We start from the raw sequence: 17,960 nt of genomic DNA, 5'->3' as shown, positions 1-17,960 counted from the left end.
GAAAAGCAAGGCTTAAGGGGAAATGCCAGGGAAAAGCCCATGGAAGGAAAGGATTTGGGTGGGGAAGTGTCAGGAAGGTGAGGTAAATCCCGCCCTTTCCCTCATCCTGGAAAGCGGTCTTCCGGGTATAGTCCTGCACTATGAACTTGACTTGAAGGTCCCCATAAAGAAGTTAAATCAGAATCCAAGCAAGAGGAAATCATTTAAAGTCTGTCTGTGAAAAGGTAGAAGGTTTAATGATACAGTGAAGTGAAACCCTCCCCTGCCCCCACTCACTGCCCCCCCAGGGGAGGATGGACAAGTCTGGGTAGTGGAAGCAGAACGGAAGGTGGAGGAAGCTCACTAGCAGGGGAAACTGTAAGGTTCTGAAAATGACAACGGGTTGTTGTCGGAAGAGGCGGTGTTGGTGGCAGTGATGGGCTTTTTTCGTGGGCAATCATGAACAGATGCACATGCCTGGCTAAAGATTGTCCTCAGGAATGAACTGGCAACAGAATAAGGGCAGGCAAAGGGCCCATGTGCCTGCTCACACTAAGGTCCAGAAAATTATATTATTGGTCAGGGCTAGACTACCAGAGCGCTGCTGGGCTGGCTCAAAGGTGGGATCAAGTCACAAACAAAAACAAGACACTCGCTGGAGGAAGGCACCTTCCTGGAAGGTGGCTGTGAGGACTGCACTTAAGCCCTGCAAAACACCGTGTTCCAGCCACTAGACCAGAGCTACTCTAGGCCCAGTTATTTAGTTACAAAACACACCCAGCACGGGGCCTGCGCCAGTGCACAAGCCACGGGTGCTCCTAACCCTCACCGGCCATTCGTTACTCAAATACTGAGGGGTTTCTACTCAGGCCCGGGGAGCTCGCTGGAGGGGCGCAGAGGCAGGCCGCAGAGGCGCTCATCAGTAGGCACAAGTGCGGCGACAGGCCTGGTCCGCAAAGGGGCGGGCTGCCGAGAATGGGCTCCGGGCGAACGAGGCCGGGCAGCAGAGCAGTGCTGGATGGCACAGGCCAGTCAGCCACGCCCCCTTCTCCCCGCGGCGCGAGTGGTGCCGCCCGGCCCCGCCCCTTGACGCCAGAGGGGGCGTGCCCATCACCACGTGACGGGGAGTGACCTGCCGCCTGGCGCCATGGGGGCTTCGGACCCGGAAGTGGCGCCTTGGGCTCCCGGCGGCGCCGCGGGGATGGCGGGAGCCGGAGCAGGAGCAGGAGCTCGCGGCGGCGCGCCGGCGGGAGTCGAGGCCCGCGCTCGCGACCCGCCGCCCGCGCACCGTGCGCACCCTCGCCACCCTCGGCCCGCGGCTCAGCCGTCGGCGCGCAGGATGGACGGCGGCGCGGGGGGTCCGGGCTCCGGGGACAACGCCCCGACCACCGAGGCGCTGTTCGTGGCGCTGGGCGCGGGCGTGACGGCTCTGAGCCACCCGCTGCTCTACGTGAAGCTGCTGATCCAGGTGCGGCCGAGGGGCGCCGCGGGAGGATGGCGATGGGGGTGTGCGATGTGGGGGTGCAGGGAGGGGGCTAAGGGACGCGGGTGACAGACGTGGGAAAGGAAGGGATTTGGGGTGCAGGAAGGGGCTAAGGGCGCGGGGTGACAGATGTGGAATAGGAAGAGATTTGGGGGTTCAGGGAGGGAGCTAAGGGACGCGAGTGACAGACGTGGGATAGGAGGGGGTTGGGGGTGCAAGGAGGGAGGGCGATAAGATATGGGAGATAAATAGTCGGAGGCAGTAGGCTTGAGATTACGAAGGGTAATGGATTTGGGGTGCGAGAAGTAACCACAGAGCTGGGGGAGGGCCGAGAAGTTTTGGTGAAAGAGGAGGGCTGGGGACGTAAGCAAAGTGTTTAAAAGGTGAATCCATTTGGGGCAGAGGACAACGGGGCTCTGGATTTATAGGGATGGATAAAAGCGCTTTTGAGGGACAAAGGAGTGGGCACTGGGGCCAAAAATCTGGGAGGGAGAGAATGCAACAGGAAAGAGCGATCGGTTTACTTGAGAAGGGGGCTGTGGATTTGATGGCGACGACAGATTTGGTGGGAGGAGGGGCCTCCGCCTTGGGGGAGTAGAGCGGTGGTAGCGACGAGTCTGGAGAGGGGAGCCAGAAGGCGGCTTTCAGGGGGAAGGGGATGACGCATTTAGGAGAGGAAGGAAATGGAATTGCAGTGGTTGTGTCTGCGTGGGTGGGAATGGGCAGAAAGGGCAGTGGGATAGGCACAATAGGTAAGGGCCGGCTAAAACCGGAGCCAAGGTAGGGATGTCTAGACTCTAGGATGCTTGGGCTTATAACGTTTTTGTTTGTTTGTTTGTTTTTGCTTGTTGCCAGCGACGCAGTTCAGAAAGAGGATGATGGGAGGATAAAGGCAGGATGGGGGATGGGGAAGGTGGAAGAGCATGTTCATTTAGCAGAACTGAGTGGGTGTGATGGAGGTGGGGACACTTTGATTGGCATGGTTCAGTCTCAGACTGATAGCCAGAGATGTTTTCTAGAAATTTCCAGTTCAGAGGAGTGGAGGATGGGTAGTGAAAATTGAGATGGAGACCCAGCTAAGATCTGAGGATTGATTTAAGGCAAGTGGGTGTGAGATTTTACTGTCCTTGTAATAGAACTGAGAGAGAGAATCAGGAATGCGTTTGGAATAAGAAGGCCTTGAGAATGGGAATCATTGAAGCTCTGGGGGATGGGGATGTAGAAACTGGAATTTGACTAGAAAATATGACAAGCAATGAGAAGACGCAATCAGGGCCACTGGGCATCAAACTGACAGGTTTGGATGTGGCTGATGGGGCATTACAGCATTAGGGTTTCCAGCATGCTGAGCCTCAGCTTAGGAGAGACACTGACTGCTCTTTGGAGGTATTTTGAGTTGAGCTGATGGGTTAAGAGTTGAATGCTGGACCTTACAATGGCAGGTGGAGTAGTGTCTGTGGGGTGGGGTAGGGTGGGGGGGGGACTGCTGGGTGCCAGGAATGGGTGGGCTTCATGGGAGGGCAGTGGGAAGTGGCTTATCACTGGGTGGTGTTAGTGTGCAGGTCTGAAAAGAAGAATGACATAAAAGGGTTTTGGAAAAGGACCTGAAGAGGGAGTGGGAGTGCCAAGGGCGGTGAGACCTCGATGGCAGGGGTGTGGACTGGAGAGCTCTGTTGGGGGGTGACAGCTAAGGGCGAGAGCTTAATGGATATAGCTTAGCAATCAGAGTAACACTGGAAAAAAAATAATAATAATGACAGGTTGTCTTTTGCAGGGAGCAGGTGTGCAGTGCTAGATGGAGGTTGCCTACAGTGAGGGGAAGAAAACATAAGGCCTTAGATCAAGACTGTGGGTGTCAGGGTGGAGGTGGCACAGGTTTGAAGGTGGAGAACTGGCTCTGCTGGTATTAGGTTCACAATGCTGGATATGGTCAGGACACACACAAACACATTTGGGTGAGCATGACTTGGGAATAGATCATGGAGAACTTGATCATGGTTAACAGTGTGCCTTTGGTGGACATTACGAAAATAGACTCACAGCCGGGCGGTGGTGGCGCATGCCTTTAATCCCAGCACTCGGGAGGCAGAGGCAGGTGGATCTCTGTGAGTTCAGGGCCAACCTTGTCTACAGAGCGAATTCCAGGACAACCAGGGCTACATAGAGAAACCCTGTCTGGGGTCAAAATCAAGACAATGCACTCAGCAGATTTGGGCATGTGCGGCTGGGGGACGGGTTTCAGGGCTGGGCTGGAGCTGGAGAGGTGAGCCTGGGAGGACAGCTCTGTAGCAAGAGCCTGGGGCTGCAAGTTAGGAGCACAGAGGAAGGACCCAACACTACTGAAGGAAGATGGCGGGAACTTCAGACTAGAAGAAAAACTCTGGAAGGGAAAGCTGTTTGCCTGGCTCACCTGACTCTTCCCTGGATAAGCTCTGCAAGCTGCACTTTTTAATTTTAAAGACCCCACAATGAAAGGGTTTTGAAATTTTACAGTCGGGGTCTGTGAGATGGTTAGCGGCAGGTAGGCCACTCGTTGCTCAAACCTGAGGGTGTGAGTTCAACCCCTGGAACTTACAATCAAGTGTCAAGAGAAAATCCTACTCCAGAGGTCCACGTACACAATGATAATAAAATAAGAATTAAACATTTGCGAGCAGTCATCTTTAGTATGTCTCAGAGGCACACCCACAGGAACAGGGTAAACTTTGAAACCCCTTCCTAATGAAGATAAAGAAACAGCAGCAGGCAGCAAAGGGCCAGTGCGGTTTACAAGGCCAGGCCTCCTAAACTGTGGGCTTTGTCTTCTGCTACATCCAGCAGGTGCCACTCCGGTCTGTGCTGAGGGCACAAGGCTAGTGTGCCACCCTTGTGCCAAGTATGGTAGTCCTCACCCCCACATAGGCGCTGGTCTGTACCCCTCACCTGCTGGTAGCAGTTTCTCATTGATTGGCAAAATATTAGCACCCTGGCCCCTCCACAGGGGCCTCATGTAGGTGTGGCTGACTCAGTCCTCTTGCTGGCCCTCTGTGGGACAGACAGATCCTCGGTGATAATGCCCTGCTCTACAGTCTGCGGAAACAGGCCCTCTTGTCCTCGGGATACAGGGTGATTGAGATCTTGCTTGCTAAGCCTGGGACTGGCAGGGACAGATGGGGAGGTATTCGCCGGAGCCATAGAGGAACCAGGTAGGTGGCAGCAGAGCTGAGACCCAAGGCTGCCGTTTTGTCATTGTGGTGGGAATTAGGCAGGAATGAAGTTTTCTCCTGAAGATGGGAATGAATAGATTCATCTCAGAAGAGAATGGAGAATGAAGACTTAAAACTGGGGGCTGCAGGTCAGCGGATTGGTAAAGACATTGCTGTCAAGTGTGATAGATGACCTGAGTTCAAGCCCCAGAACCCTGAGTTCCAGGACACTACACAGTGAAACCCAGTCTTGGGTGGGGGATCTCCAGAACCCGCATGACAGAAAGGGAACCAGTTTCTGCAAATTGTCCTCTGACCTCCGCTTGTATGCCATGACACACAAGTGCACATAAGTGTTAAAAAAATTTAAACAGTCGGGCAGTGGTAGCACACACCTTTAATCCTCTACCTTGGGAGGCAGAGGCAGGCAAATCTCTGAGTTCGAGGCCAGCCTGGCCTACAGAGCTGAGTTCTAGGATAGCCAAGGCTACACAGAGAAACCCTGTCTCAAAAACCAAACAAACTTAAATGTGTGTCTCTGGGCCAATGAGATGACTCTGGGTAAAGACACCCGAGGACTTGCATTGACTCCAAAGGATCTACATGGTGGAAGGAGAGAACCAGCTCAGCAAATTGTCCTCTGACCTCCATTGCACACCTGGATGTGTGTGCCCATACACAAATACACAGGGATGAAAAACAAGTGTAATAAAGCAACCTGAGTTCTATCACGGAACCCACCTCAGAGCAGAAGAGAATCAGCTCCACAAAGTTGTCCTCTGAGCACGCACATCTCAATCTCCCTCCTTCCATCCTGCACACAGTCATAGACTACAATGTAGCAAAAGGCTCTTAAGTAGTAAAATGTATCCCTCCTTCCATCCTGCACACAGTCATAGACTACAATGTAGCAAAAGGCTCTTAAGTAATGAAATGTAAGCCAGTGTGTGTACTGAGATCATCTAGCATCTAAATTGTGGGATTGAGGCCAGGGTGGGACCTTAGTCTGGGCATTGATGAAGGATATCAGCTGATGCTCCCAGGGAGGTGTAGTTTAGTTGCGCATATGTAGGAGGTAGCAGCGAGGGAGGTGCCTTAGAGTGACCCTGTCCTTTGTCTCTGTTGATTCTGAAGGTGGGTCATGAGCCGATGCCCCCCACCCTTGGGACCAATGTGCTGGGGAGGAAGGTCCTCTACCTGCCGAGCTTCTTCACTTACGGTGAGTGCCACAGGCCCAACTAGCCTTGGGAGCCTGCTGTGCAGCCTGGCACCAGGAGCTGGTGCCAGCTCCAAGGAGGGGACCTGAGAGTGGCCCAAGGCAGAGGAGTTGGGTGGGAGCCTATTGGTGCTGCAGCCCAGGCTGCAGGACACAGGCTGGTTCTAGAACTGGGCATTGGTGGTGGGGGGGGGGGGGGATCCTCTATAGATAGGCAAACTTGTGCAACCACTTGTCTGCTCCAGCCCCACGAATGGCACTGGTTCCTCCCTGTGGGGAGGTTGGTCTGATGAGATATCCACCTCTCTGGCTGCGTTGTTCTCAGGCTGTGGGTGACAGCTGGCTAGGGCATGGTAGGATCTGCCATGGCTGTGTCTCCCTGTCCCCTCCTGCCAGCACAAGGGATCTTAAAATGCCTTTCCGAGTTTACTGCCTGAGTCCCATTCGGACCTCTCTTACCATTTGGCTAATCTAGAATGTTCTTTTTGAGTCTCCCCTGCTACATAACCTGGTTCTTGACCTCTGAGCCACCTTCTCCAACACACATTAAATGTTGGCAGAACCACAAGTCAGGTTCTTTTCCAATTTTGCCTCTAGTTCCGAGTGTAGCATCTAGGCCCAGGTAGAATGGCCATTTTGTGGGGACATGTGTTTGTGTTTCTTTAAAATCGTTGATGTCGGGGGAGCTATGCAAATAGAGCACCCCCACCCACCATTGTACACAAAGATAGTGAGCACAGACATGTGGTAACCCAGCTGTTAGGAAGGACTCATGTCTGATGTCATACCTGTTCACATGGGACCGTCCTGACCTTCATCTAAGGGTTCCTCCTTGCTAGCGTGAGTCAGGTTCTGAGGTGCCCCCACCCAGGTTTTATAAATGTTTCAGATCAGATGTCAAGAACGGATGTCTGCTGGGCTCTTCTGGACACTGGCTGCTCCTGGATCAGGAAGTGCCGGCTGTCTGGCTGTCTAGAACTGTCTGCCCAGTGTCTCCTCCTCCCCCACAGCTGTGGACATTGTGTGGTGTAAGGCTGGAATCCCTGGGGGTTTGCAGGCTCTGCAGAAAGGGCTTGAGGAGTTGGGACGGCGCAGCTCCGGAGAAGGCCTCTGGACAGTGCTGTCTCCTTGTACTGGACAGCTGAGCACAGAAGTGGGGAAATCTGGGAGTTGGTTCTGTGAGAGCCTGCTCCTCAGTCCAGAGCTGAGCTCTGCTCAGTTCATTGTCCAGCCTCCGGCACCCTCATCTCCTCCTTCCCTGCCCCCCTCCTCAGGAAGCTGTTTATGCAGGTAACAGGTGTACCGCCTGTCCCTAGAAGCCCTTGCTGGGTGTGACGTGGAGTCACCTGGCAGCTGTGCTGCAGAGGAGAAAAGGGCACACGTGCTCGTCACTGCCTGTGTGCGTCATGTTTGTGTTCTGTGCTAGAGAGCTGACGTCACAGGTCTGAAAGGGGATCCAATTGAGGGAATATTCTGTTGGCTTCCAGGGTTTAGAGAAGCACGTTACCTTCTTGAAGATGGATTAAATGTAAAGTAGGGAGTGCAAGACATGTCACACTGAGTGTGAAATACAGCAGTGGGGACAGGAAGTCCCCAGGGCTGCTCTGTTTCTACCGTGTCCCTTACTAACAGGAGCCGGAGGTGTCAAGTGTCGTCCTAGGTGCAGCACAGCATGGTAACGGCTACAGTGTGGCCCACAGACCTTCCTAGGCCTGCCTGACTAACCATGCCCTTCCTTTCCCCCTCCCTTAGGTAGGGAAGGTCATCTCTGCTTGTGGGCACCCCACCCCCACCCCAAGAAAAATAAAAGCAGCTGAAATTGGTTTTGGATTACAGCATTCCAGCTGCTGAGTTGAGAAACGACAGTTGAGTTTGCCAAGTAGTTTTCAAAGCTAAGGAAAAGAAAGAAAGGAAGCACGAAAGAAGTCAGATGGGCTTATTTGTCAGAAGAACGGTGGAGCGTTTTACCAAAAGAGACAGATCAGGTGACACTTGGGGTCGGAGCTGGCTTGTGTCAGACCCTGGACACACACCCTGGCTGCGTTTAGCAGTGATTGGGAAACCACTCGTCTGGGTGTGTGGTCCAGCAGTGGTGTCCTGGGCTGGGCGTGATGCCACCCCCTTTGCCTTCATACAGCCAAGTACATTGTCCAGGTGGATGGGAAGATAGGGCTGTTCCGGGGCCTGAGCCCCCGCCTGATGTCCAACGCCCTGTCCACTGTCACCCGGGGCAGCATGAAGAAGGTGAGCAGTGACCCAGGGTTCCCCAGGCTCCGGTCAAGGTCGGGTGCAATCTGCCGGCCCTGGTCCCACATCTCCACGCAGACTCCAGTGCATAGCCCCTGGGCTTGTGCTTGGGAGGCCCCTACCCCACAGGCCTCCCTCTTTCCCACAGCTGTGGCCGCTTTATGGTGGCTTTGCCCCTCAGTTCCCCAAGCCTGGTGGTTACTGACAGCCCAGACTACAGAGTGCCTGTCCCTTAGGCGCTCATCTGATTCATGACTCTGTCTGTGGCCAGGTTTTCCCTCCGGACGAGATCGAGCAGGTTTCCAATAAGGACAACATGAAGACCTCGCTGAGGAAAGTTGTGAAAGAGGTTGGTGCCAAGGGACAGAGAGGAGACTTCTCATCCCCAGGTGGACACTGCAGGGGATCTCCTTCCCTAAAGCCCATGAAGCCGCTCTGGCCCAGGGTGGCAGTACACCTCGGGGAGCCGCAGGGTGGGGGCGGGCCGCATCTGTGGTAGACTCAGGCCTGAGGAGGGAATCCGAGTTGTCTCCCTGTGGGTAGAAGCCTGACGTCTCCACCTCCTCTCTCACAGACGTCCTATGAGATGATGATGCAGTGTGTGTCGCGCATGCTGGCCCATCCTTTACACGGTGAGGCCCTGCTGCTGAGCCCGCTACAGTGCAGTGGGTGGGGTGGGCTGGTCCCTCCCGGACACAACAGAAGCCGTGGTAGATGGTGACTGGGAAGACTGGCTGTGCCCTTCCACAGGCGATACTGTGGCTGTGGGGTCCGAGGGCCACCCCTCCTGAGCTGCACTGGATGCCCCAGGGGTCGGGTGCCAGCAGTTTCCCTCCAGGTCACCCCAGTGCTTTCTCTCTCCTCAGTCATCTCAATGCGCTGCATGGTACAGTTTGTGGGACGGGAGGCCAAGTACAGGTAGGTAATTCTTGAATGTATTCTTCTGGCGGGGGATAGCTTGTTTACCGATTCACTTCTGAGGAATGTCCCTGCCTCCCGTGATTTTCTAAATGAGCCTCAGCTCCTTGCAGAGTGGAGTGAGGAGCCTCAATGCCCTGTGCTGGTGTCTGTTTGGGTTAGGTGTGAGCTGGGGTTCCCTCCTGAGCCCCTCAGTTTTTTTTTTTTTTTTTTTTTTTTTTTTTTTTTTTTTTTTTTTTTTTTTTTTTGGTTTTTCGAGACAGGGTTTCTCTGTGGCTTTGGAGCCTGTCCTGGAACTAGCTCTGTAGACCAGGCTGGTCTCGAACTCACAGAGATCCGCCTGCTTCTGCCTCCCGAGTGCTGGGATTAAAGGCGTGCGCCACCATCGCCCGGCGCCCCTCAGTTTTTCTGGCTCCCAAAACCTGGCTTTCTGCTCTTCTCATCCTCCACTGAGAAGCTCCCTTCTCCTCACACACCCAGATTCAGCTCAGGCCGGGAGGCCCATGGCCCAAGCACACAACCTTTTCCGCTGCTGTTTCTTGACTTGGGTTGTTTTCTACAGCCAGGATGCTTGGCTTTGTGTTCACTCATGGGAGTTGATTCCCCAGACTGAGATATGAGGTTGGTAAATGACCCGAGGGGACAGCTTGGCTGAAACCCCAGTGGGTCAGGCCACCGTCACGAGAAGAACATAGGGTATGATAGAGCTGGGAGCCGCCACCAGGCTTGTACGCCTGCCTCTTCCACCTGGGCATTGCAGCGCCTCTGTGCAGGCCAGCTGTTTCCAGCCACAGGTCAGAGGTGGCTGCAGAGCCAGGAAGCTGTAGCCTGCCCGCCCGCTAATCTGCAGGCAGCCGCAGGGTTCTTGACCCCAGGCTTGCTGAGTGGGAGGACTGAAGTGTGTTTTCCTGGGTTGACCCCAGGCTTGCTGAGTGGGAGGACTGAAGTGTGTTTTCCTGGGTTGACCCCAGGTCTTCCAGATGCAGTGTCCTCCGCTACCCGGTGCAGTTGATCTTGTCTGCTCTCACTCGCCTTTCTGTCTTCTGCCCCGTGGGTTGCTGCGCCCCAGCATCCATGAGTGGTTTAATAAATTCATCTCACCCCAAAAGAAGGCTGCTTCTCCCCTGGGGTCCTTCCTGGTGACAGACTCCCACTCTGGCTTGTGCTTGCTGATCTGAGCAAGGCTGGAGGGTGGCCTTCTGCTAGATGACCTTGTCTCCATTTTGCCTCCCCAGTGGTGTCCTGAGCTCCATTGGAAAGATTTTCAAGGAGGAGGGACTGCTGGGATTCTTCGTGTACGTGAGTCTATCCCTGTACCGGCCACACGTGGCTCCGCTAACAGGTGTGCCCTCCTCACTACAGAGTGGGCCAGGCTCAGCAGCTGCTGCCCAGCTGTGTTGCACTCCATAGCATGGTGGAGGCCAGAGCTGTCCATGTAACCTGGAAGGGTCACAGCTTAGGTGGAAAGGGACGTGGGCAAGGGGTATAACTTAGTGATAGAGCGTGGCGTGCCTGAGGGCCTAGGCTCTGTACCCAGCACCACACACACACACACAATCTTCATGCTAGGGAGAGGAGGAGCTAGCCAGCCCCTGCCAGGCCTCATTTGGGCTCTGGGGTTGCCAGGGACACAGAACTCGACTTCAGAAGTTCTGCATAGTCCTTGGCGTCGTTGCCAAAGGTGACTGTCAAGCTACGACTTGGACTAAGGATTGGGTGTTGGCAGTGGGGCTCTGTTCTGACAATTAGTGGACTTTGAATGCTCAGTATGATTTGCTCAGAAGTCCATGTTTCTGACTTCTTATAACAAGAAGCAGAGCAGCCATTAACAGAGGGACAGAGGCCTGTATCTCTGGGTATATGATCTCCTGAGGGCCACAGACTCGGCACTGTTGGTTTTGAGCACAGCTTACTTACCACAAAGAAAGATCAGACCATAAAGACTCTTCAGAAAGAATATGTGCCAGGCAGCCAAGGAGGCAGGCTGACAGTGTGGCTTTTGTTTTGCTACTTGAAGGTCTAGGCAGTGGCATACAGTAGTCATGCGCATTGTCGGAGACCAGCTTTGACAAAAATGCCACTTACTAGAGTAGAAGCATGGGGATCAGAAAAGTAAAGAAGATAAAGATGCAAGTGAAAATAATAACACAGAAACACAGATAGTACCTGGAGGGAGTTCCAGTGAATGCTGAAATCGTCCGCGTTTAATTTCCAACTGCTTAAAATGCCTGACCCCAAAAGCTAGGAGTAAGATAAAAACTGCATTAACGTGATACAAGGAAATGAACAGACCAGTTGTAGGTAAACATTTTGTTGCTAGAATAAGACAAGTAACACACCCTAGATCAGTTAAGTGTTGCTCAGCTCTAAATGGTGATAGAGCAAGGTTGAGAAACCCATCCCTGTACTCACACCCATGTGTAAGTGTGGATTCAAGTGCCTGGTCCATCAGATTGTGACACTCCAGCCCTGGGCAGCTCGTGACTGGGGTCCTCGCAGCACATGCTTGTTGTGGGTGGCTTTGGAGAAGGGATGCATATAGGTACAGTCTCTGCACCCACTGGGGAGTGATGCCTCCGCCGAGATGTTTGTTGACTGCCCTCTGAACACTGGTGTGTGACTTAGTTAACTTTCTTGGATTAATTTGTGTGTGTGTTGCTTTTATATGTGTGCCTGTGAGTTTGTGTGTGCCAGGTATACACAGGAGCCATGGTGCCAGAGGAAGTCTCAGATCCCTACAACTAGAGTCAAGCCAGGTCCTTTGTAAGAGCAAGAGCCCTCTAAACTGCCTGGCCATCTCTCTGGCACCTCAACAACTTCGCAGGGAACCTTGTGATCCAGAGAGTGATTTGCCCTGAAGGCCATCTCCACAGGGAAGCTGTCCTTGCAAGCACTTGTGTGGTGCATTGCAAACACTTGCATGGTGCATTGCAAGCACATGCATGACACATTGTTGGTGGAACATTCCAGGGTGAAGGACAGAGACACTGAGTGGTTCACTGAGAGTTGGTCTGGTGAGTGACCAGGAGAAGCTTCCAGCTGCCAGGCATTCCTTTGTGACCTGTATTTGCCAGGTGTGGCTGCTATCACACTGGGACACCAGGGCTTCTGAGGGAAGCTTATGATACCACTGATCAGTTTGTGACACCTGAGACCTCCATGTGGGAGGAGGACCGCCGCTGTTCCCCCAGGCCTCCCAAGGCTGGGCCTGGGTGCTGCAGGTATAAGCTGGATGCAGCCTTCCCAGCTCCTGGGTCTCGACCCTGCTCATCTCTGCTCACCTTGTTTTTTTAGCGGCTTAATCCCTCACCTCCTGGGCGATGTGGTTTTCTTGTGGGGCTGTAACCTGCTGGCCCACTTCATCAATGCCTACCTGGTGGATGACAGCGTGAGTGACACCCCAGGGGGGCTGGGGAACGACCAGAATCCAGGTTCCCAGGTTGGTTGGAACAAGGGCTTGCCTTTCTTTCTGTGTGCTGATGCCCAGGGGCTGGGACAGGCTGGGACTTGGGGATTTTCTTGACCTGGATGAGAGGGGGCCCTGATTGTCCCTGGCGCAGGGGAAATGAGATTACCCTGACCCCTGCCTGAGATAAAGTAAAGGAATTCGGTCTCTATGGTGTTAGAAGTGGCCCTGGTTTATCCAAAGCTTCGGCAGATGAGGGCAGCTAATAGCTACAGTTCTTTAACCTTCAGACATCCTGCTTTAAAACCCACTGTGAGCCGGCCAGTGGTGGCACATGCCTTTAATCCCAACACTCGGGTGGCAGAGGCAGGGGATCTTGGAGTTTGAGGCCAGCCTGATCTATAGAGTGAGTTCCAGGACAGCCAGGGCTATACAGAGAAACCCTGTCTCAAAAAACAAACAAAAAAATCCCACTGTGGCCTGGCATGTAATCACAGCACTTGGGAGCAGAGGCAGGAGAATATGTAGTCAAGGCCATCCCAGGCTGCCCCTCCGTGACCATAGTGACCTTTGGTCCTGGCAGCACAGGTGTGCTATCCTGGGCCAGCTGGTGCCCTCTGTGTCAGCCTGCAGACCTCACCTGCAGGGGTCAAGCATCAGAAGGCCTGGGCACTTGATAGTTTGATGGCTTCTGCTCAAGCAAGATAAGGATTAGGGACTCACAACAGGTTAGGGTTCTGACAGCAGGAATGGCCAGACCTGGAAGGATAGGGGAGGGAATCATTCGGTCATTCATGGTCCTGGGGGAGACTGGTGGGTGGATCTTCCCTGCCCGTTCAGTGTCTACAAATTAAAGCAGTTTTGTGGAGATACACCCTCATCTGTAGGAATCGCCCTGGAAAAGGGGGTGTGGAGGGTGAGATGAGGCCAGGTGAGGATACCACAGACCTAAAGTCTGCCCCTAACATCCCTGTGGTAAACACTGCTTCCTTTCTGTCTACAGTTCAGCCAGGCCCTGGCCATCAGGAGCTATACCAAGTTTGTGATGGGGGTAAGTCCTGCTGACTGCCTTCTTAGGCCAGGGTGGGCTGGAGGCAGGTCTCACTGGGCCTGGAGGACCCGGCAAGGGGCATTCTGGCACTGAGGTCTGTCTGTCTTTCAGATTGCAGTAAGCATGCTGACCTACCCCTTCCTGCTTGTTGGAGATCTCATGGCTGTGAACAACTGTGGGTACGTGTGTACCCTTCCACCTAGCCCCCTGCCAAGGCTTCTGGGACATCCAGATGAGCCCTTGCAGCCCCTCCACCTACAGATAATTTCCTGTGGGTTAGCATGGTGTCGGGGTGGGCATAGGGCACAGCGCCTGAGTTCTCTGCCCTCTTTGACGATGTGTCTGAGAACCCCTGTTCTCCCTCCAGGCTGCAGGCTGGACTCCCTCCTTATTCCCCTGTGTTCAAGTCCTGGATCCACTGCTGGAAGTACCTGAGCGTGCAGGTGAGCAGCTGGAAGCGGTGTATGTGGGGAGGTGTTCTTGGCTGCTCCGGAGGAGCTGGCTTGTGAGAGGGTAGAGGAGACACACCTGCTCTACCTGCTCTGAGACATTCACAAGGTCATCTTTCAAAAAGGCCTCGGTACTAAGTAGGTACTAAGTAGTCCGAGCTCTGGCTGAGAGGAGAAAGTCACATGAGGCTGAAGTTCAGGGCCTGGGCAACAGTGAAAAACCTGTGAGCAAAGGGCCAGGCGATGGTAGCACACGCTTTTTAATCCCAGCACTCAGAGGCAGAGGCAAGCAGATCTCTGTAAGTTCGAGGCCAGCCTGGTCTAGAAGAGCTAGTTCCAGGACAGGCTCCAAAACTACACAGAGAAACACTGTCTTGAAAAACCAAATAAATAAATGCTGTATCCTCTTTGGAGGTGGTAGCTAGCAGAGACCAAGAATTCACTCCCCCAGTAAGAAGGGCGTCTGGGATGCCTTCAGCCAAACTCCTCCATGGGCCCTTTCTGGACCTGGGGGATCTTCAGGTTCAGCTGGGTCTGATGGGAGTCTGGCAGGGACAGCCATGGTTTCTGGGGCTCTGTACTGAAGCCTCCTGCTTGGCTATAGCTTTTGGGGGTCAGTGGCCAGGGACCAAGCTCATGACTAGGGGCAGGTGCTTGCCTTTTCTTGGCTTTACTTTGCTACCAGTCAAATGAAGCTCTGGCCTGAAGAAGAGCCAAGAGTGCCGAGTGCCCTTTAGGTAGAGAATAGGTGGAATCCCCGGGGTGAGGTGGCTCAGTGGGTAAAGGTGCTTGCTCTGCAAGCCTGACAGCCAGAGTTCATCCCCAGAATCCACCCAAAGGTGGAGGAGAGAGCTGACTCCTCAAAGTTGTCCTCTGCCCTGCACACATGAGCCCTAGTGCATGCACACCTCACCCCCAGCATATGCACACACAATAACCATTTTAAAAAATTAATCTTTTCTCGGCGGGAGAAGCAGAGTAAGAGGCAAAGTTCCCTCCAGCAGCACTAGTTAGGCTGCACCTCTCACCATGGGGATTCGGAGAGCAGGAGGGTTCCTGCAGGCTTGGGGCTGAGGTTGCTGCTCAGCCATAGGTACTAGAGCCCCCGGGCATAAGGGAACACTTTCGTTTGGAGAGTGAACCCAGTGCCTTGTGTGTGCTAGGCAAGCACTCTACCACTGAGCTAGATCCATTTTCAGCCTCCCTTTTTTTTTTTTGTTTATTTATTTATTTATTTTTGGTTTGGTTTGGTTTTCAAGAGCAGGTTTCTCTGTGTAGCTCTGGCTGTCCTGGAACTCACAGAGATCCGCCTGACTCTGCCTCCCGAGCGTTGGGACTAAAGGTGTGCACCACCACTGCTTAGCTCTCATCCCCCCCCCCTTTTTTTTTAATCATAAACTGATTGGCCCATTAGCTCAGGCTTCTTATTTACTCTTATAACTTATATTTGCCCATTATTCTTATCTGTGTTAGCTACATGGCTCAGTACCTTCTTCAGCAGTATAGTCACATCTTGCTCCTTCTGTAGTCAGACAGGAATGCAGAGGAATGGGCTTTCCTCTTCCCTGAATTCTCCTGTTCTCATTTCCCTGCCTCTACTTCCTGTCTGGTTGTCCCGCCTATACTTCCTGTCTGGCAACTGGTCTCATCCCCATTTTACTTTTTATTTTTAGACAGGGTTTCACTAAATTGCTCAGGCTGGCCATGAACTTGCTTTGTGGACCGGACCAATCCTGAATTAGTCTTGCTGGTAAAGGCAGCATCTGTCCCTGCTTTCATGATTGTGTGTTGTCCTTTGCACCCTTTCTTGTGGCTCTGGGCTTCTGAGCCTCTTCTTCTTTTACTCTGAGGAAGTATGGCCTCGTTCCCACTGACTGCCCCTTTTCTCCTGCAGGGCCAGCTTTTCCGTGGCTCCAGCCTGCTTTTCCGCCGGGTGTCATCAGGATCATGCTTTGCCCTTGAGTAACCTAAGTCGCCTGACCAAACATTTATGGGGTCTTGGCCTACCCCTGGTGAGGGCCTGAGGGACTCCAGCCCAGTCCGGCTTCATGTCCATATTTGCCATGTGTCTGTCCAGATGTGGGGCTGCTGGAGGTGGTTCACCTGGGACCTTAGGACGCCTGGGGAGCAGAGGTGGGGAAGAATCCCCTCCTGCCCGGAGGTACTTGAATCTATCTTGTACAAGGGCAGAGAAAGGCTGTGGAGGCAAAGGTCATGGGCAAAGGCTTACGGGATCAGGTCCCTCCACCTCCAGCTCAGCTCACCCTGCTGCCACTCAGCCAGAAGCACCCGTTCCTGCTTTGTAAATAGGGCGCCATCATGCCTGGGCCTGTGCTGGGAGGCTAGCGCCATGTCCGGCCCTTGTCCTCAACACTACTTTTCTGATTGAAGGGCAGTGCCTTCTCCTGATTGGGAAATCATGTGACTGCTAAGACTATCCCTCTCATTCGCTTGTCTGTGACGCTGACATCAAGTGTGAGGGTTCTGTCACCTGTGCAGTGTGTGAATACACACGGGTCACACAGGCCAATGTCTAGTCCTCCCCTCATGATAGATGACCCTATCTCCTCAAATAAATGTATTGGTGGTGATTTGGACTTTTGTGGGAGCCTCTTTATTCTGTGAGCTTCGCCAGACCCTTGTGCTGATGTCTTAGGTCTCTGGACTGCCAGCGTTTGCCCAGAGGTGTGACATGGCTGAGCCGTCTGTCCTCGGGGTTGAGGCTGAGAGCAGCAGCCGGCACTTGGGCCTTCTGCCAGGGAGGTAGCAGCTGTTCCAGAGAGTCTCATCCAAGCTACCAAGTGGCAGCTTTTGAAGGTGACTGTTTCTAAGCCTTCAGAGCCTTCTGGTACAGCAGCCGCATGGTTAGGGCAGAAGGAAATGGCCAGCCAGAGTGTCTGCCTTCCCTCCAGGGGCCTGGCGTGTGAGAGCTGCAGTCTGCTGCTTCTCTTGTCCCCTAAGAGGTAAGGTCTGGGTCCAGGCAGCTTTGGCGATCTGCTCTCCAGTAGTCTAGTGGCAGGGACTCGGGGGCAGGCCTGCTGGGTCCTGTGCTCACGAGCAGTGTGAGGCTCTCCTGTGCTCGCTGCTGTACTTGACGTTCCCTCTTCTGGAGAGCCTCACCCCAGACAGCGATGACCAGGGATGCAGCCCATATTGTACTGTATCTTTAGATCAGTGTCCCGAGGCTGTCAGCCCAGTGCCCCCACCACATCGATTGACCACAATGCTGGGGTGACTCTTCCTCTAGATCCTGTCTTTGCACTGGTCCTTCCAGTGACCCCCAGATTTAGGGACATTTGTATTTCAAAGTTGAGCTGAGCTGTCCCCTTGCCATGACCTCCCAGAGGTTTCTAAGAAGCTGCCCAGCCTAACAAGTAAGGCTTTGGTGGCCTGACCATTCGGTACAGGAGGCCCTGCTGTTCCCAGATACTATCCTGGGAGCTGGAGCAGGGACCTTATCAGTTAGGAGGTCTGGTGGCCTTAAGCATGGCATAGGGCAGGAGCTGAACTGCCAGTGGGGGGACAGATGACTCTAGTGGGGGTGTCCTGCAGGGAACCAGTGGCCTCCTTCCTGGGTAACCTTATTCTTAGGGAAAGTTGGAAGGACCTGCAGCAGGCCTGAGACTTCCTCTTAAGGAGGCAGTGGTAGCCTGAGCTGTTCCCTCAGCAGCCCATGTCATTGCCAGCCCTAAGAAGCCTGGAAGCCGTGGCTTACAGTGCGAAAGACTCTCAGGTCATCAAGGCCTCTGGGTGCCAGGCCTCTCGATCTTCTGTTGAACACAGTTCAGTCCTTACTGACATGTCCCCCTCCCATCTTAGAGCCTGAGCTCTAGAAGCCTCCCTCATCCTGTACCCCTGATCTTTGACAGATCTGCAGGCCGCCAGTAGATGCTGAGCAAGTCAGGAAGAGCCACAGGGAAACTGGGATAGGCTTGGGCCTCTGCTTGGTCCAGAGGCTCCCACCCGACCACTCAGGCCTAACACTAGCTCAAAAGATGGCCCTTCAAGGAATGCAGCCGCCGTAAC

At 53.7% G+C, this 17,960-nt stretch overlaps 1 protein-coding gene across 2 annotated transcripts; it reads left to right on the top strand.

Annotated features, from left to right (window-relative positions):
* The first annotated feature begins 1,089 nt into the window (after positions 1–1,089).
* Mtch1 (mitochondrial carrier 1) lies at positions 1,090–16,531 on the top strand. Of its 2 annotated transcripts, none has more exons than XM_041634767.1 (12): positions 1,090–1,447; positions 5,782–5,866; positions 8,001–8,107; positions 8,382–8,459; positions 8,685–8,742; positions 8,977–9,028; positions 10,264–10,323; positions 12,323–12,416; positions 13,438–13,485; positions 13,597–13,664; positions 13,853–13,928; positions 15,829–16,531. In XM_041634767.1, exons 1-12 carry the CDS (start codon positions 1,127–1,129, stop codon positions 15,898–15,900), a joined length of 1,119 nt encoding a protein of 372 aa, XP_041490701.1. In that variant the 5' UTR covers positions 1,090–1,126; the 3' UTR covers positions 15,901–16,531. The 2 variants fall into 2 exon arrangements, with proteins under 2 accessions (XP_041490701.1, XP_041490700.1); XM_041634766.1 differs by having other exon boundaries at positions 1,091–1,447; positions 12,323–12,467.
* The last annotated feature ends 1,429 nt before the right edge of the window (positions 16,532–17,960 follow it).

The sequence above is a fragment of the Microtus oregoni genome, unplaced genomic scaffold (assembly GCF_018167655.1).
Source record: "Microtus oregoni isolate MIOR12 unplaced genomic scaffold, Mior012 000046F_ref0000063, whole genome shotgun sequence".
Classification (NCBI taxonomy): Eukaryota; Metazoa; Chordata; class Mammalia; order Rodentia; family Cricetidae; genus Microtus; species Microtus oregoni.
The sequence above is the reverse complement of the archived record's forward strand: the minus strand, read 5'-3'. Positions and strand labels throughout refer to the sequence as shown.